The sequence below is a fragment of the Ranitomeya imitator genome, chromosome 1 (genome assembly GCF_032444005.1).
Source record: "Ranitomeya imitator isolate aRanImi1 chromosome 1, aRanImi1.pri, whole genome shotgun sequence".
Taxonomy (NCBI): domain Eukaryota; kingdom Metazoa; phylum Chordata; class Amphibia; order Anura; family Dendrobatidae; genus Ranitomeya; species Ranitomeya imitator.
Genome location: NC_091282.1, coordinates 324,057,317 through 324,078,382, shown reverse-complemented (window position 1 = coordinate 324,078,382; position 21,066 = coordinate 324,057,317). Strand labels below are relative to the sequence as shown.

General features: G+C 44.9%; 1 protein-coding gene across 1 annotated transcript; it reads right to left on the bottom strand.

Annotated features, from left to right (window-relative positions):
• Positions 1–16,669: 16,669 nt before the first annotated feature.
• On the bottom strand, positions 16,670–17,684 carry LOC138663876 (olfactory receptor 6C3-like). Its single transcript, XM_069750274.1, has one exon. It carries the CDS (start codon positions 17,642–17,644, stop codon positions 16,670–16,672), a length of 975 nt encoding a protein of 324 aa, XP_069606375.1. The 5' UTR covers positions 17,645–17,684.
• Positions 17,685–21,066: the final 3,382 nt, after the last annotated feature.

Genomic DNA, 21,066 nt, shown 5'->3' with positions numbered 1-21,066 from the left:
GGCAGCTAAATTGCACAGGAAGTAATACATAGGAAAGTGAAGTCTTTGGTCAGAAAAGACTAAATATAAAATGATAAAATTGCCCATCAATGTGACAGTGTAACCTATAAATATTAGACAAAACACAAAAATTCTCAAATGTGGAGTCAAATTAAACCCCAAAATAATAAATTCATTGACAATAGTGCTGTTCATCTGTTTGGTACTGGGATATGGAGCACATGGGTTGAGTCAGCTTGTACAGAGAGAGATTAGATAGATCCTAAATTAATATTCTTTATATATTGTAGTAAACCACAATTCTACTTAATGATCATCACTGCTGCGCAACATAATATGAACCATGGGGCTAATTATGAAAAAATGAAAGCTATGTATAAGTAAAAAAAATAAGGCAATGAAGAAGGTCACCATGCTGTTATTCACCATGCTATATTCCCATCAGACTAAAATGAATTCTGAAGTTCACATCCTTTTTTGGCCACTTCCTCATGCAGGGTATAAAGATCATCGATTGTAATGAAAAGAACAAAAGAGCAATACTAAAATCATTCTTATTTAAGAAAATGCATTATTAGAAAATGGCGTAGTCTTTAAAGTTAAAGTTTTATGATGCTTATACATATTTTTTAAAATTGTGTGTGATAATTTTTGCTTGTGCATGTCGCTACCTAGCTAAAAAAAATGTCCTGAAAACTTGCTATTTTTACCCTGGCCACTGTTAAGAATTATAGTTGACATTTCTGTGAATATCACTTTTCAGTAGTAATCTCATTATTACTTAAAGGATTACCGTATATACTCGAGTATAAGCCGAGATTTTCAGCCCACTTTTTTGGGCTGAAAGTCCCCCTCTCGGCTTACACTCGAGTCATACCCAGGGGTCGGCAGGGGAGGGGGAGCTGGGGCTGTCTAATTATACTCACCTGCTCCTGGTGCGGTCCCTGCAGGTCCCTGCTTCCCCAGCGCTGCAGCTTCTTCCTGTAGTGAGCGGTCACATGGTACCGCTCATTACAGTAATGAATATGCGGCTCCACCTCCCATAGGGGTGGAGCCACATATTCATTACTGTAATGAGCGGTAACCTTGACCGCTCACTACAGGAAGAAAATGCGTTGCCGGGGAACAGACGTGCAGGGACCGTGCCAGGAGCAGGTAAGCATGACGGGGCAGTGCGCGATATTCACCTGCTCCTCGTTCCACCGTTGGTGCCGCTGTGTCTTCCGCAGTGACGCTCAGGTCAGAGGGCGCGGTGACGCGATTAGTGCACGCCGCCCTCTGCCTGGACGTCGGTGCAGAGGATGGGAAGACACAGTGGCGGTCAGTGGTGGAACGGGGAGCAGGTGACTATAGCAAGTGCTGGGGGCCGGAGAGGTGAGTATGTAATTTTTTTATTTTTTTAATTGCAGCAACAGCATATGGGGAAAATATCTGTATGAAGCATCTTATGGGGCCATGTGCAGCATTATAAGGGGGCAATAATCTGTATGGGGCATCTTATGTGGCCATGTGCAGCATGATATGGGGGCAAATATCTGTATGGGGCATCTTATGGGGCCATGTGCAGCATGATATGGGGCAAATATCTGTATGGGGCATCTTATGTGGCCATGTGCAGCATGATATGGGGACAAATATCTGTATGGGGTATCTTATGGGGCCATGCGCAGCATGATATGGGGGCAAATATCTGTATGGGGCATCTTATGTGGCCATGTGCAGCATGATATGGGGGCAAATATCTGTATGGGGCATCTGTATGGGGCCATGTGCAGCATTATATGGGGCAAATATCTGTATGGAGCATCTTATGGGGCCATGTGCAGCATGATATGGGGGCAAATATCTACATGGAGCATCTTATGTGGCCATGTGCAGCATGATATGGGGCAAATATCTGTATGGGGCCATGTGCAGCATTATATGGGGCCATGTGCAGCATGATATGGGGCAAATATCTGTATGGAGCATCTTATGTGGCCATGTGCAGCATTATATGGGGGCAAATATCTGTATGGGGCATCTTATGTGGCCATGTGCAGCATTATATGGGGCAAATATCTGTATGGAGCATCTTATGGGGCCATAATCCACATTTGTGCAGCATTATATGGGGCATATTTTAATATGGAACATCTTATGGAGCCCATCATAAACTGTATGGAGCATTATATGGGGCTCCTGATTCAATATGGATATTCAAAAACACTTAATACTGATGTCTCAATTAATTTAACTTTTATTGGTATCTATTTTTATTTTTGAAATTTACCGGTAGCTGCTGCATTTTCCACCCTAGGCTTATACTTGAGTCATTAAGTTTTCTCAGTTTTTTGTGGCAAAATTAGGGGGGTCAGCTTATACTCGGATCGGCTTATACTGGAGTATACACGGGTAATTCAAAATGACCTCTGCTCAATTTACCGATCATGCATAGAAATCGCTCCCACAGAAGTCATTAAACATCTTCAGACTGTTATGGTCTTTGTTCATTTTATCTGCTGCAGGACATGTGTGACTTCTGCAAGGCAAGCACCAAGTAATGAAATTGCTGCAGCTGGGAAAAAGCAGTCATTCGCAGCAGCAGACATGAATTATTTTGTTGCTGATCTTCTCTGGACTAAAAGTCCCAAAAGCTTTTGCTCCTCTTCAATCATGGAAAAAGAGAAGTAGAGAAAGAGAATGAATGGCTGACCAAGTTGAGAAAAAAGGACGGAGCTATCTGGGTAAAGGGTCCAGTGCGATTGCTCCTCCATTATAGGTTACAGAAAGCCTGACATTGAATAACAGAAAACAGAGGCACAGAGTGAGTGCTGACAGCTCAACAGCTCTGTGTGTGAGGAGAAGAGATAATTCTGTAGCTATACAACATCTGAGGACCAACCATTTAACCAAGAGATGTACACCTCCGCTTTAAATATATGAGAGGATGATCTTGCTACTACATCATGTGCTCCCAGATATCTGAACACTGTAGCTCTAAAGATGCTAGATCTCAGTGTCACCAGAGAGTTGCTGCCTCAATGAGTGAGTACATCCTGCTGGGACAATCTGGCTCTCATAGTATGGAATCTATAAGATACCGTAATTGTTGCTGAGATGATATTACTGAGACTTGTTTTCCTACTGCAAAGAAGTTCATGACAGAACTGTTACTGAAGGGATCTTACTGATTTCAGTGATATTAGAGTACACTAATGGCTCCTATAATAGCTTTAATGTTCCTGACAGGTGGGCTCCATCATTGGACAACGTTAACTAAAGATGAGCAAACTTGTTTGGAAAACGTTCGCCAATTTAAAATTCGGCACGAATGTAGCACATTTGGATTCGTGTTTGGTTTCCCAAGCATTTTTACCCAAAAATTCTGTCATAGTTCAGAAAATCATTGCTTTTCCACTAATGCTTTTGTATTACTTTGGCTAGGATAGTGGTGCTGTATGATGAGCAGGAGGTACAAGGGACGTGTTTGATGAGGGGAGGGGGTGTGGAGCGGTTAGTAGAACAGCGTGCTTTTTTCCCCCCTTAACTTTATGTGTGTTGATTCCAGCAGCCAATCAACGTCATGACACAAGATCTTTTGTGATTGGCTGCTGAAGTCACACTTCCATATTGTTTTGCTGGTTCCATATTCTCAGTGTGACAGTGCAGAGAAGCCGTTCCTAACAGTTCTGCAAGAGAAATTGTCAGTTAACTAGATAGGATCCTGTCCTGTGGAGAAATCGATCTTCCAGTATCTAAAAACCGTGAGGACAATGCATGTCACTAAACATGACACCAATGCCTTGTCTGCCCAGTCTGTGACTAGGGTGCAAAAGTCGTTGGAGATATATGACTTTTTTATTTTGATGAAAGTTAGGTGGTCTACTCTTTCAGGGGACAGTCAGATGCGCTAATCCGTCAGGATACCACCAGCAGCACTGAAGACATGTTCTGAGAGAACGCTGGCTGCCGAGCATAACAAAACCTCCAAGGTATGAGAGACGAGCTTAGGACACTATTCTAATTTTGAGGACCAAAATGCAAAAGGTTCTAAACCTCACTCCGATGGCATTGATATTGAGCTCCAGATACTCCTGCACCATCCTCCCCAGTCGTTCACAATGTGTCAGACTTTTACTCTGTTTTGTGAGTGCACGGGCTGATCTAAACATGTGTGAAATGACTCACAGAAATTGCTTATGCTGCATATGCTGCTGCTGCTGCTGCTGTTTTTGCTATGACACCTTGATGTTCCTGGGGTTGGATGTCTAGAACTGGGATGCACACTGTGTGTCTCACTGCTGTCTTAGGAAAAGCTGCTCTTAAGATTATTTAGAAGCGTGTTTCAATACTCGAGCATGCACACATTCCTTTCCAGGGAGGGAAAAATCTGGCAATATTTACCCTTGAACCGTGCATCTAAAAGAGTGGAGATCCAGTAGTAAGGGCTATTTCTAACACTAAGAATGCAGGCATCATGTTGCAGACAATGCAGCAAGAAGGAGGTCATGTATTGGTCACTTCAATGAGGCCCAAGTTTATGGTGTGTTGAAGTTCATGGTGTGTTGGTCGCGGGTTAACACTCTTGCTTCTTCTGCCCCATTCCTCAAACCATGACAACAGAGAGTCGATCATTATCCTCTTCTTCTCCTGAATGTTATGTGTCCATCATCTCATCCTCCCTCATTTTTTCTTCGGCTCTTGCACCTTCACTAACAGTAGTGCAGTGCGCAGGCGCCGGGCCTCTCTGACCTTTCCGGCACCTGCACACTGCAGTACTTTGTTCTGCCCTCAACAGGGCAGACAAAGTACGCCTGCGCCGGAGCCGTGGCTGAAGATCAGAAGAGGACGTCTTGGAATGAAGATGGGAGGCGCCGCAGTGGACCAGAGACGCCCATCCGACCGGACCAGCAGCGGGACTGCCCCTGGGTGAGTATAATCTAATGTGTTTTTCTCCTCTTTCAGGTAACATCAGGGGCTTATCTACAGCATTACAGAATGCTGTAGATAAGCCCCTGATGCCGGTGGGCTTACCTCACCCGCAATTTTCGGGGTGACAGGTTCCCTTTAAGGGAGCACACAGCAACTGTGAATTCTGCAGCAGCGCATCAAGGACAGGATACTGGTGGAGAAATTGCTGTACCACCAACTTGAAGAAATGAGCCTTGCAAGTCACGTATGTGAAGTTGCCACAGCATAGGGCTGCCACCGTTATTGCACATGGCCTTCCCTGGCTCCAGGTTTAGTAGAGACAGCCTTTGCTCTAAAGGTACCTTCACACTGACCAACTTCACAACGATATCGTTAGCGATCCGTGACGGTGCAGCATCCTGGATAGCGATATCGTTGTGTTTGACACGCAGCAGCGATCTGGATTCTGCTGTGACATCGTTGGTCAGAGCAGAAAGTCCAGAACTTTATTTTGTCGCTGGATCTCCCGCAGGCATCGCTGAATCAACATGTGTGACGCCGATTCAGCGATGTCTTCACTAGTAACCAGGGTAAACATCGGGTTACTAAGCACAGGGCCGCGCTTAGTAACCCGATGTTTACCCTGGTTACCAGTGTAAATGTAAAAAAAAAAACCACTTCATACTTACATTCCGGTGTCTGTTGTGTCCCTCGGCGTTCTGCTTCCCTGCACTGTCAGCACCGGCCAGCCATAAAGCAGATTACAGCGGTGATGTCACCGCTGTGCTTTATGGCCAGCCAGTGCTCACAGTCAGTGCAGGAAAACACAGCGACGGGGGACAGACACCGGAATGTAAGTATGTAGTGTTTGGTTTTTTTTACATTAGCACTGGTAACCAGGGTAAACATCGGGTTACTAAGCGCGGCCCTGCGCTTAGTAACCCGATGTTTACCCTGGTTACCAGGGGACCTCGCATAGTTGGTCGCTGGAGAGCTGTCTGTGTGACAGCTCTCCAGCGACCACACAGCGACGCTGCAGCGATCGGGATCATTGTCTAGATCACTGCAGCGTCGCTAAATGTGACGGTACCTTAACTCAGCCAGGATATTTGTATACAACTCTTGAGCTGTGTGACTGCAATCTCCAAGGCATATACAATTAAACACTGCCTGATTGCGGTGAGTCATGGCTGCACAATTCAGAATTAGAGGAGATTCTATCTGTACTGTTGGAATGCATGTCTGATTAAGAGAAAGGCTGAGGGCACAGTTGGAGGCCCTAGAGGAGGTGGAGGAGGCAGAAGCAGTGAAGGAACTGTTAGATACAGAGGTTTGTCCCACAAGCCTTTGGAATTCCAAGACTTATGGAGCAGCAAAAAGACTACCTGTCCCCCCAGCCACCATAGTCCCCCAGTGCCCAGTTAGCCAGATGTAATGTCGCTTTGCAAGTCCAAGTGTCAATGGTGAAATGCACCCTGGCAGACATAGATTATTTCAGGGAATGGCTGATGTTGTTGGCACCATACTAGTGTAGGGCAGGTGCAGCTATCTTAAAAATTGATACTGGGGGACTTTGACGGCCATCAACTTTCTGAAACCGTCCATATCCATCAGGCAGAAAGGCAGCATTTCCGTTGCCAACAGATTGGAAATGGTGGAGTTCAAGCTCTTAGCTTTGCCATGTGTAGGATGAAACATTCTTTTACGTGACCACAACTTCAGGACTGAGGACTGGCAGCTGTGCTAAGTGAGGGTGTAGTACGGAGAACAGGACAAACTGCTGGACTGTGAGTAAGGTGCATGCAGAGGTGTTATGGTGGATTGAGAAAGATGTCCTGTGCTAGTTGACACAAAAGCAGCAGTCTGTCCACTTCCATAACAGCTGACCGGCTCTCACTCATCTCTACTATGGTGGGTAAACAATTGTAGAAGACTGAGTGAGAAGACTTAGAATAGTAATGGAGAAGGAAAAAGCAAGAGATGGGGTTGATGTGACAGCCAGGAGTTGGCGAGGCCCGCTAGTCTGCATTTTAGCGCAGATAGTTTCCCACACTAAGGCATGTTGATCTCGCATGTGACGGTTTCTGCAAGTAGTTATCAAATTATTGCAATATTTGCCTCTACAGAGTTTTTTTTTTGCAAATTTGACAGATAATATATGCTGGTTCATCCTTTGCGGTGTCAAAAAATGCCCAGGTTAGGTAACTCTTGCCACTCTTCCATTGCTGGCCACAGTCAGAGTTTTGGCTGATATGCAGTGTTTGTCATAGTTGCAGCCAGGGCCGTATTTAGAGTTTCTGCTGCCCTAGGCACTTTTAGTGCCCTATGACACTATCGGCAGTGACTTTGGCAAAAATTGCTGATGTGAAAGTCGCCTTTTGCAGCAGATCCGACAGTTTTTCCGCATCTGCCGCGTAATGGATCACTTACGGCAACACTGCGTTCGGCCTCATTCATTCCCTATGGGACTTACAGACATGTGCGGCACTTGCGGTTTTGCCGCCATCCGGCAAATGCGGTACTTGCAGCAATGAGAAAAAACACTGCTAGCAGTGTTTTATGTATCATCGTAAGTGCAAAACCGCAATTGCCGCACATGTTCGCAAGTAGCCATCACTACCTGTCCCTGCACCTTGCTAGCTCATCCCTATCCAACCCTCCCTGACCTATAACTACACTATAAAGCTTCAGAAAAGCAATTTATTAACTGACATATTCCTATGATAATGAGGGCTCTAGGCTACGGCGTAGACTGGGACGGGCAGTCTCCGGGTCTCCATCCTCTCTGTGCACACCCTCAGTCCCTGCCTCGCTGCCTGTGCACAGACCTCCCTCCACTGGACCGGTAATCGCCGCTCGCAGTAGCATACCGGCAGAGGTGTATCTAGGGTTTCTGGCACCCGGGGAAAGAATTCATTTTGGTGCCCCCCCTCCGCCAAGGACATATGTGATTTGCACACTCAGTCATGTGCCCACGAGCTCCTCTCCCTAATGCTCTCAATGTTCAGTGAAAAACTAAGAGAAGCAGAAGAGAAGCTCGTTGTCACAGGACCATAAGAGTATGTGTCCACGTTCAGGATTGCATCAGGATTTGGTCAGGATTTTTCATCAGTATTTGTAAGCCAAAACCAGGAGTGGAACAATTAGAGGAAAACTATAATAGAAACATATGCTCCACTTCTGCATTTATCACCCACTCCTGGTTTTGGCTTACAAATACTGATGAAAAATCCTGACCAAATCCTGATGCAATTCTGATCGTGGACACATACCCTAAGTTTGAAAATCGCATATGAGTGACGTGTCCATGTGACGACTACTGGAACTTGCAGAGCTGAATCCTGACATCGCAGCTTCTGAATTCTCACAACGCATGCACTGCACACTTTTAGGATTCTCCCTTGCCGGTGGACGGTCATGTCAGCACAAGTATGTGATTTGTATACTTCTGACCACATTCCGACTAGATGTGCCCGGCCTCGCTCAGTTCATTTTCATTGACCGAGGTCACGCATGTCTAGTCAGCACGTGATCGCATTAATGTAAATCCCCAGCATGAGAGAATCCTGACAGCGTGCAGTGTGCACTGTGAGAATTCAGAAGTCTGCAGTCACAAAGAATGACTGCAGACTCATCACAAGCCTGGACATCCCCTTTAAAGGGACTCTGTCACCTGAATTTGGAGGGAACAATTTTCAGCCATAGGGGCGGGGTTTTCGGGTGTTTGATTCACCCTTTCCTTACCCGCTGGCTGCATGCTGGCTGCAATATTGGATTGAAGCTCATTCTCTGTCCTCCATAGTACATGCCTTCGCAAGGCAAGATTGTACAGCGCAGGTACAGTATGTACTACGGAGGACAGAGAATGAGCTTCAATCCAATATTGCAGCCAGCATGCAGCCAGCGGGTAAGGAAAGGGTGAATCAAACACCCGAAAACCCCACCCCTATGGCTGAAAATTGTTCCCTCCAAATTCAGGTGACAGTGTCCCTTTAAACCTCCTAACATATATAAAAACATGAGAGTTAGCATCACAAATAACATTTACATCCAGGTACCTGATAGATGACGTCGCCTCTGGAGCCGTTCTCCTTTTCTTCATCTTGTCCAGATCCCATGATGAGTTTTTTCTCATCCACAGCCGTCTCTGCAGACTTCCATCTTCGCCGCTCTTTTGCAGAAAGTCTCCACATGACGCCCTTAAAGATACAAGTGTCATTATAATGCTCCCAAATAAAAAATTGCCCCTCACTATATTGTCTGCACAAAATATGACCCCCACACTGTCCCTCTTATGGTACATACTCTTCACACTGACCTCTCCTTTCTATACCGGTCCCCTCTTTACACTGTCCTCTCACACTGTGTCCCCCTTATAGGGCCCAGTATTTATACTCCATATTTATACTCCATCCTCCCACATTGCGTTCATGCCTCCCCCATCCTCCCACCCTGCGTTCATGGCTCCCCCATCCTTCTCCCCTGCGTTCATGGCTCCCCCATCCTTCTCCCCTGCGTGCATGGCTCCCCCATCCTCCCACCCTGCGTTCATGGCTCCCTCATCCTTCTCCCCTGCGTTCATGGCTCCCCCATCCTTCTCCCCTGCATTCATGGCTCCCCCATCCTTCTCCCCTGCGTTCATGGCTCCCCCATCCTTCTCCCCTGCGTTCATGGCTCCCCCATTCTTCTCCCCTGCATTCATGGCTCACCCATCCTTCTCCCCTGCGTTCATGGCTCCCCCATCCTTCTCCCCTGAGTTCATGGCTCCCCCATTCTTCTCCCCTGCGTGCATGGCTCCTCATCCTTCTCCCCTGCGTGCATGGCTCCCCCATCCTTCTCCTCTGTGTGAATGGCTCCCCATCCTTCTCCCCTGCGTTTATGGCTCCCCCATTCTTCTCCCCTGCATTCATGGCTCCCCCATCCTTCTCCCCTGCGTTCATGGCTCCCCCATCCTTCTCCCCTGAGTTCATGGCTCCCCCATCCTTCTTCCCTGCGTGCATGGCTCCTCATCCTTCTCCCCTGCGTGCATGGCTCCCCCATCCTTCTCCTCTGCGTGAATGGCTCCCCATCCTTCTCCCCTGCGTGCATGGCTCCCCATCCTTCTCCCCTGTGTGCATGGCTCCCCATCCTTCTCCCCTGTGTGCATGGCTCACCATCCTTCTCCCTTGTGTGCATGGCTCCCCATCCTTCTCCCCTGTGTGCATGGCTCCCCATCCTTCTCCCTTGTGTGCATGGCTCCCCATCCTTCTCCCCTGTGTGCATGGCTCCCCATCCTTCTCCCTTGTGTGCATGGCACCCCATCCTTCTCCCCTGTGTGCATGGCTCCCCATCCTTCTCCCCTGTGTGCATGGCTCCCCATCCTTCTCCCTTGTGTGCATGGCACCCTATCCTTCTCCCTTGTGTGCATGGCTCCCCACTCTTCTCCCCTGTGTGCACGGGTCCCCATCCTTCTCCCTTGTGTGCATGGCACCCCATCCTTCTCCCTTGTGTGCACGGCTCCCCATCCTTCTCCCCTGCGTGCACGTCTCCCCATCCTTCTCCCTTGTGTGCACGGCTCCCCATCCTTCTCCCTTGTGTGCATGGCACCCCATCCTTCTCCCTTGTGTGCACGGCTCCCCATCCTTCTCCCCTGTGTGCACGGCTCCCCATCCTTCTCCCCTGTGTGCACGGCTCCCCATCCTTCCCCCGGAGTTTTATAAAAAAAAAAAAAAATAAGAAAAAACCTAGCTCCAGGGCGCCCCCCCGCATCCCGCCGCCCTAGGCACGTGCCCTCAAGTGCCTAGTGGCAAATACGGCCCTGGTTGCAGCACTCCGAGTCTGTGTGGATTCCACAATGTAACCCCATCATATTTCTCTTCCACCTCCTCTGCTGAGCTACTGAGCTGCATTCCTCTTGGTTCACACTAAGTGCAATCTACAACCTCATTGTCATCCTCTCTGTTCTCACAATCCTCAACCTGAGAATCACTCTCCTCCTCCTGCCCTGACACCACAGTACAGTCCACGTGCGCCTCTGGTATCTGAGTCTCATCAGGATCGCCTTCACTTTTGGTGATTAACACCTATTGATCAGGGTCTGGATTCAACTTGGACCCTACTTTGTCTGGCACATGATGCAGCATGAAACATTTTTTGGGCATCGGTGCAGACTTTTTCCTCCCCTGGATTCTGTGATTCTTTGCAGTAAACCTCTGGACCCCAATATTAGGCCTAAGGATTTTTTAGTTGAAATCTGGCTTTCTGATTTGCCACTGAGACACAGTTTTATCACCAACGATTTGGAGTAGATAATTGGGCCTCCTGGTTGCACCCCAATATTAGGCCTAATAATTAGTGGAAGTCTGGCCTTGTGATTTGTCACTGAAATACAGTTTTAGCACAAATGATTTGGAATAGGTATTTTGACCTCCTGGCTGGACTACTATATTAGGCCTAATGATTTTTACATGGAAATCTGGCTGTTCTGTCCTCACTAGCTGAGGCAGGCTCATACGTAGCTATACAGTTAGCTAAACCGCTATACCGGGGTCCAATAAGGAGACTGTGGTTGAGTCTGTGCTTTATTAAACGTAGTGGTATATTGATGCGGTGAAACTGTGAACAATGATATACATAATCAGTGCATGGCATAGAACAGATACATAATACACATGATATACATTATGCATAACATTTAGAAAGCTAGTGACTAAACTGGGAGTACAACTGGTTAAACTAAGCTAATATAGAGCAGGAATATTTATAGGAAGCATAAAGACATACCGGCAATGCAATCGCAAGGGGGATGAAGTGAAGCGTCTTTCCTTGAAGGCAAACTGAAGAAAGTGAAAGGAAAAATGGAGGGAAATGGAGGCTGAGCTACCATAATGCATTGCAAAGGAGGAGGAGAATCAGACATGGATAATACAAAAACAAGATTGAACTGCCAACATAACTCTGACCGCTAGAGGGAGCCAAAGCATCACAGATGAATAAAGGCATGAATATATCAATACTGTATACTGAGGAAACTGCAATTATGCAAGCAAATAATCAGGGTAACAATATTAGATGGCGGAGACAGAACACTGGCTTTCTTATTTGCTAATGTAAACATTTTAACACAAACGATTTGAAGAAGTTAACACAACACAATTTTAGGCCAAATGATTTTCAAGTTGAAATCTGGCCGTCTGATTTGTCTCTGAAACAAAGTTTTATCACAAACAATTTGGAGAGTCTAATTAGCCCTCCAGGCTGCACCCCAATATAAGGTCTAACGCTTTTTTCAAGTGGAAATCTGGCTTTCTGATTTGCCACTCAAACATAGTTTCAGCACAAACAGTTTGGAGTAGCTAACTGGGCCTCGTGGCTGAAACCAAATATTAGGACTAACAATTTTTAAGTCAAAATCTCGCCTTCTGATTTGCCACTAAAGCACAGTGTTATCACAAATGATTTTTAGTTGAAAATTGGGTCTCATGGCTGCACCCCAATATTAGACCTAACAAATTTTAAAAGGAAATCTGGCCTTCTGATTTGTCTCTGAAACACAGTTTTAGCACAAACGATTTCGAGTAGCTAATTTGGAGTCGTGGCTACACCACTATTTTAGGTCGAATGATTTTTAAGTGGATATCTGGCTTTCTGATTTGCCCCTGAAACACAGTTTTATCACAAACAATTTGAAGTAGCTAATTAGCACTCCAGGCTGCAACTCAGTATTAGTCCTACAGATTTTTAAGTGGAAATCTGGACTCATGATTGTCCACTGAAACACAGTTTTAGCACAAACAATTTGGAGTTGCAAATGGGGCTTCCGGAGAATGACACACAGTTTCTACTTCGTTGCTACAAGATCAATTTCACACAAGACAGGATCCTATCTAGCTTACTTACGAGTTCACTTTCAGCACCAGGAGTAGCGCAGGAGCGACCTCTTTGTACTCTGACACTGAGAAAATGGCGCCAGCAAAACAAGGTTTCCCCTTTTTATATGGCCAGGGACATGTGACTTTGGCAGCCTATCACAGAAGACCTTGTGTCATGACATTGTGAATGATTTCTGCACCCTACTTGGTTGCCGGAATCAAAACAAGACAAAAAAGCATGCACCACTCCTGTAATCTCTTCACATGCTCCCCTAACCTCTCCACACATCCTCTTCAAACATGTCCCCCATCCACCCCGCTCATCATTCAGCAGCAGTATGCTGGCCAAAGTAGTATCAAAAGCATCAGTGGAAATGCAACGATTTACCGAACCATGACCAAATTTTGCTGACTTTAAGTAAAAATGCTTGTGAAAGAGAACACGAATCCGGATATGTTACATTCCTGCTGAATTTGAGATTGGCGATCATTTTCCAAATATGTTCGCTCATCTCAACTACTGATGGTACAAACTATTTTTTTTAAATTGATGCCACTTTAGTGCTCTCTGAAAATATTTTTTTGAAATTTGGTGAATCCAGGTTGTGTCTCCATCTGCTGGGTTGCCTGCAGTGAAGGGGTGTCCGAGGGCCATTATACTATTTTTACTCTGTTGAAATTGATGCCACTTTAGTGGTGTGTGACAATAATTTTTTGAAATGTGGAGATGAGTTTGGCTGGAATAATAAAAAAAAAATTGGAGGTATTGCAAAAGGTATCAGGGTTCTCAGATAAGAAAGCTTTTACTGCTACCTTACATATCCACCAGGTCCTCATTGAAACTTCAATTCCAAGCTTTAAATGCTGGGCTAGATGCTGATACCTCATGCATGGCCAATTGCTGACTGCTTCAATGTCATTAGAAATGGTTCTACTGTGGGTTAATTGATCAGTCAATAACTTGTATTACTTTCTTTATTTGTTTTTACTAATAGTACTGTATGAAACTGATGTTTGTGCCATCTGAATGTGGCTGGAATTGAGAAAATAACATTTGGAGGTGTTGCATGAGGTTTCAGGTCTCCCAGCTAAGAAGGCTTACATTGCTCCTTTAACCTCCAGGTCCTCATTTAAACTTCAATTCCAAACTGCAAATACTGGATCAGACCATAATACCTCATGCATGGCCCATGGCTGACTGCTGCTGTGCCATTTGCAAATTTCTACTGCGAGTCAATTGTTGCCACTTCTCATGGTGTCTGCTTCTAATTTTAGTTGTTTGGGAAGCTTTTTGTCACCCCTTAAGGTATTGTGTATATATTTGGTTTATCTCCCATTGAATCTAATGAGGATCAGGTACATTCATCTAACTGTTCAGAGAACATGTTCGGCGAACGTCTTAATGTTTGCAGAATCGAACTGAATCTTGAAAGTTTCGCTCATTTCTAATGTTAACCAGAATTGGCTGCAGCAATTCAATTATCTGTTATCTGCTATTAGTTATGAGTAGATATGGGCAGAACCCTGGATATTCAAGTCAAGTGGGTTTGTCCGAACAGTTAAAAAAGTTTGGGTTTAGGTACTAGAACAGTACCAGGCAGGGCCGGCGTCAGCACCCGGCAAATCCGGGCAAGTGCTGGGGCCCTGAGCAGGCAGGGGGCCCACTAGCCGTCGGGGACATTGGCGTGTTATAGTGCCGGCCCCCGTGAGTGGCCCCCCCGCCTCCGGGCCCTGGCACTTACGATACTTACCTCTCCCGGTTCCAGCGCTGCAGCAACTTCCATCCTCTGACTGTGACATTCAGGTCAGAGGGCGCGATGAACTCACCAGTACGCGCTCTCTGCCTGAGCAGTCGCAGCACAGAGAGTAGGAAGACGCTGACGGTGAGGAGTCCAGAGCAGAGCAGCATCAAGCAACAAGAGGTGAGCATTTAATTTTTTTTTATATTTGGAACAATATATGGGGACCATCAGAAAGGGCCGATATATGGAGCATTATATGTGGCTAATTCTATATGGAGTATCTTATGGGGCCAATAATATAGGGAGCATCTTATGAAGCCAATTCTATAGGGATCATTAAATGGGGCCAATTTAATATAGGGAGCATCTTATGGGGCCAATTCTATAGGGAGCATCTTATGGAGCCAATAATATAGGGAGCATCTTATGAAGCCAATTCTATAGGGAGCATCTTATGGGGCCAATAATATGAGGAGCATCTTAGGAAGCCAATTCTGTAGGGAGCATTATACGGGGCCAATTTAATATGGAGCATTTTATGGGGCCAATTCAATATGGAGCAGTATATGGAGCCAATAATATATGAAGTATCTTATGGGACTATTTATATATGGAGCATTTTATATGGCCAATTATATATGGAGCATTATATAGGGCCCATTATACATGGAGCATCTTATGGGGCCAATTATTTTTGGAGCATTGTATGGGACCCATTCTGTAAGGAGTATTATATAGGCCCATTCTGTGTGGAGCATCATATGAGCCCATTCTGTATGGAGCAATATATAGGACTCAGTATACTGTATGGGGTCGACCTTATACCTTATGGAGCATTATGTGAGGCCCATTATATATGGAGCAATAGATGGGGCCCATCATATACTGTATGGAGAATTATATGTGGCTCACTATACGCTATGGAGCATTATATGGGGTCAATTCCGTATGGAGCAATATATGCGGCTTATTCTGTATGGAGCACTCTGTGTTGCCCATTATACTGTATGGAGCATTATATGAGGCTCATTATTCTGTTTGGAGCAATATATGGGGCTCATTATTCTGTATAGAGGACTATGTGGTGCCAATTATACTGTACGGAGCACTATATGGGGCCATTATACTGTATTGGGCAATATCTGGGGCTCATTATTCTGTTTGGAGCAATATATGGGGCTCATTATTCTGTATAGAGGACTATACTGTCCGGTTTCTGAGCTAATCTAGAATGTACAATAGATATCACTCATGTAATGTAAGAAGTAAGTGAAATCTTTGGCATTGTACAATACCTTTATTTCTCTGCTGTATCGGTGCATTATGAATTGTGGTATGTGTTAAAGGGGCCCACTGGGACTCTTTTGCCCAGGGCCTATGAAAACCTGGAGCCGGCCCTGGTACCAGGACCTCAACCTGAACCCCATTCACTTGAATGGGGATCTGAACATCCAGTGTTTGCCATGCTGTCATGTGCATAACAGCATGGCAAACACTGCTTCTGATCGGCGGTAGAATCATTACTGCCAGTAAGACAACCGCGGTTCCTGCAGCTGTTATCGGAGGTAAAAAGTTTACCTTTGGTCACTGGCATAGGCTGATGGGACTACTACTCCCATCACCTAATGCCTGTTGCCACAAATAACAGTCACAGGAGGTGGCTCCTGATGGGAGCATTCATCAGTCGGCGCCTGCTTCCTGAAAAAAAACGTCATGGGTTCCCCTGTATTTTTTAATACTCCAATCAGCCACACCTGCTCTCACTGTTATTATCGGCAGCAGACATAGGCTGATGGAAGCAATATTCCCATCAGCAGATGCCAGTGATCGGAGTAAAACTTTTTACCTCTGATCACAGCTGTGGGCTCGAACTGTGATTATCTGACCGGTGGTAATATTTTTACTGCCGGTCAGGACCAGTGTTTGTGGCACTGTCATGTGTATAACACCCATTGTTGAGGGGGCCGAACCCAAACAGTAACACAGACTTCCAGGTGAATTCAGTGTTCGGTGTCAGGGCAAAACAGTAGGTGTTCGGTATGGATACCAAACTTTACTGTTAGGATTCACCCATCTCTAATCTTGGTATTATATCTTTAGGAAATTCCTAATATTGCCATTTATTTGACCTTGTTTGCCTATTAGCAGACTGGTGTGTTTTTTTAATCATCATTTGTAATCTCTTTATTTTTTATTTTTCATCAGGAAAACATCAGAGAATGATCTTCTAACTGTCTGATTTCTTAATGTGTATATAAAAGGATTGAGCAAAGGAACCACTACAGTGTTCAAGATGGCAACTTCTTTATCGAAATTAGCCGCAAGATCTCGTGATGGCTTGGCATATAAAAATATGCAACTACTGTATATCAGTGTGACAACAACAGCGTGTGAAGAACAAGTGGACAAAGTCTTTACTCTTCCATCAGCTGAATCAATTTTCAGTACTTCTAGAACTATCTTTATATAAGAGATGATCGTAATAAGTACAGAAATATATAATGAGCATACACCGAAAACTGATAGCAATTCAATCATAGTTGTTTCTGTGCAAGAATTTGCAAGAAGAGGCTGACTATCACAGAAGAAATCATCAATTAAATTATTACAAAAATTCAGTTTACATACTAAAACAGAAGGAAAGGCAATGATGAAAAATGATCCAAGCCACACTCCAGCTATTAGCCGAATACACATCTTTCTGTGCATAATAATAGTGTAATGTAGCGGGCGGCAAATAGCTAAGTATCGGTCAAAGGACATTACTGCAAAAAGGAGGAATTCTGCAGTTCCAATTAAAAAGTAAATAAAAGACTGAGTGAGGCATAATTCTAAAGAAATGTGAACTGTTTCTTGTACAAATCCATTCAACATACCTGGAACCACAGTATTAATAAAGAAGATGTCCATGGCAGCTAAATTACACAGGAAATAATACATAGGAAAGTGAAGTCTTTGGTCAGAAAAGACTAAATATAAAATAATAAAATTGCCCATCAATGTGACAGTGTAACATATAAATATTAGGTAAAATACAAATATTCTCAAATGTGGAGCCAAATGAAACCCCAAAAGAACAAATTCAGTGACGATAGTGCCGTTCATCAGATTGTTACTGGGATACAGAGAGCAAGAATGACTGGAGCAAGATATTGTCATCTTAGAATTCAGAAACTTGCACAGTTTTGAGGAAGAATAAAAAAAATGTTATTTACGTAGGAGACAATACACAGTAAACACGTAACGAATCAGCTTGTACAGCTGTACAGAGAGAGTTTCTGAATCAATTTTCTTTATATACTGTAGTTTACCACAAATCAACTTAACAAATACTCACATCAATACAACATAATATGTATCATGGGGCTAATTATGAAAAAAATAATACCTGGTACAAATTAAAAATAAAGGAAAGGAAGGAGATCAAAATACTCTTTTCATATTCCCATCAGACTGTAATGAATTCTGAAGTTCACATTTTTGTTTGCCCACTTTTTTCTTGAGGGTGTTAACATCGATTGTTAAGTAATGAGTAGTGATGGGCGAACCCATGGGTCCGGCGGGGATGGCTGATCATTTTAAAAAAGTTTAGTTCTGTTAATTAAACAGTAGTGTTGAGCATTCCGATACCGCAAGTATCGGGTATCGGCCGATACTTGCGGTATCGGAATTCCGATACCGAGATCCGATACTTTTGTGGTATCGGGTATCGGTATCGGATCCATAGGGATGTGTAAAATAAAGAATTAAAATAAAAAATATTGATATATTCACCTCTCCGGCGGCCCCTGGACATCACGCTGGTAACCGGCCGGCTTCTTTGTTTAAAATGAGCGCCTTTAGGACCTGAGAATGACGTCGCGGCTTCTGATTGGTCGCGTGCCGCCCATGTGACCGCCACGCGACCAATCAGAAGCCGCGACGTCATTCTCATTCACTAAACTCCTAATTCTAGGAATTGAGGACCTGCGAATGACGTCGCGGCTTCTGATTGGTCGCGTGGTGGTCACATGAGCGGCACGCGACCAATCAGAAGCCGCGACGTCATTCGCAGGTCCTAAAGGCGCTCATTTTAAACAAAGAAGCCGGCCGGTTACCAGCGTGATGTCCAGGGGCCGCCGGAGAGGTGAGCATATCAATATTTTTTATTTTAATTCTTTATTTTACACCTCACTATGGATCCCAGGGCCTGAAGGAGAGTTTTCTCTCCTTCAGACCCTGGGAACCATCAGGATACATTCCGATACTTGATGTCCCGTTGACTTGTATTGGTATCGGATATCGGTATCGGCGATATCCGATATTTTTCGGGTATCGGCCGATGCTATCCGATACCGATACTTTCAAGTATCGGATGGTATTGCTCAACACTATTAAACAGTACCTGAACTTGAACCCAGACTCCATTCAAATGAATGGATGGCATGAACATCCATTGTTTGCCATTCTGTTATCTGAGTGACAATGCAGCAATTTCAACCTCTGGCCAGCGGTAAGATCGTTACTGCCTGTCAGATATCTGTGGTTCTCATGCTCTCAGATGACAGCATGTGAGCCAGCAGCTGTGACTGGCGGTAAAAAGAATACCACCGGTCACAGACATCAGATGTTGAGAGTACTACCCTCATCATCCTAAAACAGGTCTCACTGACAGCAGCAAGAGCAGGTGTACAACGATGGGAGTATTCATCAGACAGCGTCTGTGCAAAAAATAAATAAATAAAAAAATGACGTAGGTTCTCTATTTCAGCTAAATACTGAAATTTCCAGCTGTTAGCTTTATCATGGCTGGTTATCAAGAATAGATTGGTCCCAAGCCATTTGTTTTAATTATTTCGATAAATCATTAAAAGAATGTTATGGGTTCCCCCTATTTTTGACTATCAGCAAAGCTACACACACAGCTGGAGGCTGGTATTTTCTGACTGGGAAAGGGCTATGGATATTGCCCCCAAGTCTAAAAATATCAGCCTTCAGCCACCACAAAAATGGCATATCTATTAGATGCGCCATTTCTGGAGCTTTGTCTGGCTGTTTCTCCTTGCCCTGGTTAGGGCAAAGATTTTACATTTTCACACTAGAAATGGGTAAAAATGGCAACAAAATTTGTCCCACAAATTTCTAATAAACGTGGCAATACCCCATATGTAGTTGCACAGTGCTACTTAGCCATAAGGAGAGACTAGGGAGGAACGGAGCACTTTTTGCCTATTCAAGTTAATGAGCACATGTCAGTGTGTTTCCATGGACCTTGTGTCCGTGGGCAAAACACGCTGACATGTCCATTTCTTAATGTCCGCACGGGCCATTAAATGTCCCGCACACGTGCATACACATAACACACATGGATGTCATCCATGTTACACGCATTGGCGCCGGAGAAGAAGCTTTACAGTATGCGCTGTTTTCGGCCCCGGGTGCTGAACATGTCTCTCCTCATTCTTCCCTGCTTTGCCGGCGATTGGCGTAAGCAGGGGAGAATGATGAGCGTTACATTGAAGTAATAAAAAAGAAAACAGGTAGCAGCTGATGGGACTATTACTCCCATCAGCCTACCCCTGCTGCTGCTAATAACAGTGATAGCAGGAGTAGCGGATGGAAATAATCATCTGCCGCTCCTCCGCTGTAAATAAATACACTGATTAAAAAAAAATGGTGTGAGTTCCCCCCCTATTTTTCATAACCTGCAAGATAAAATGGTGACATCAAGCCCATGGCTTAGTAATGGAGAAGCGTCTGCACTGACAGGGAGACTTGGTGATCATGCACTGCGCATGATCACCAAGTTTCCTAGCTCTGGTAACTGGATGTCATCATGACTACATCGGCACCCCGCATCATGCTGTGGGGTCTCCGATGCAAAGGCAAAGGGGCTGTCAGCCTCTGTGCCGGCTTCCATACTGCTGCAATCATGTTCACTCGCAGTATTTGAGGTGTTAATATGCTGGGTCGGGTGCCAGCTGTCAGAATCAGCTGACACTCGGCGGTGATGGTGATTGGCCATGCTCCCCCCGCTCAGCCTTACTATTTCATCCATGGTCAAATTAGCCTGGGTCACATGGACAGAATAGTACGTCTGATGTCAGATAGGGGTTAAAGGGGTCTAAATACTTTCCATACCCATTGTATACATTCTATGTGTATATATTAATTCTATCTATTCTATTCTAACCTGTCAGTGTGATTTTACAGTATGTGGCACATGAATTGCCGGCTTTTCAAAGGACACCGTAGCTTAAAAATCAGACAGCACTCACATGGTCCAATTTTTTTTCGCACCCATATGCTTGCATTGGCTGAGTCTCGATGACAATTGCAGCATGCTGCGATTTTACATGCACGCTGAATACGCCCAAGAAAATAAACGGTAATGTGAGCTTCCTCATAGATCAACACTGGTCCGAGTGCCATGCAATGTATCTTGCACTTGCCCGTATTTTATGGTACTGTAACACCGGCCTTACTCCCATCTGTAGTCCCGTCAGCTGACACCAGTGAGTCAATGTAAACTTTATACCTCAAATCACAACTGAGCGCTCACGCTGTCTTTTCACAGCTCTCTGATCGGCGGGGATGATTTC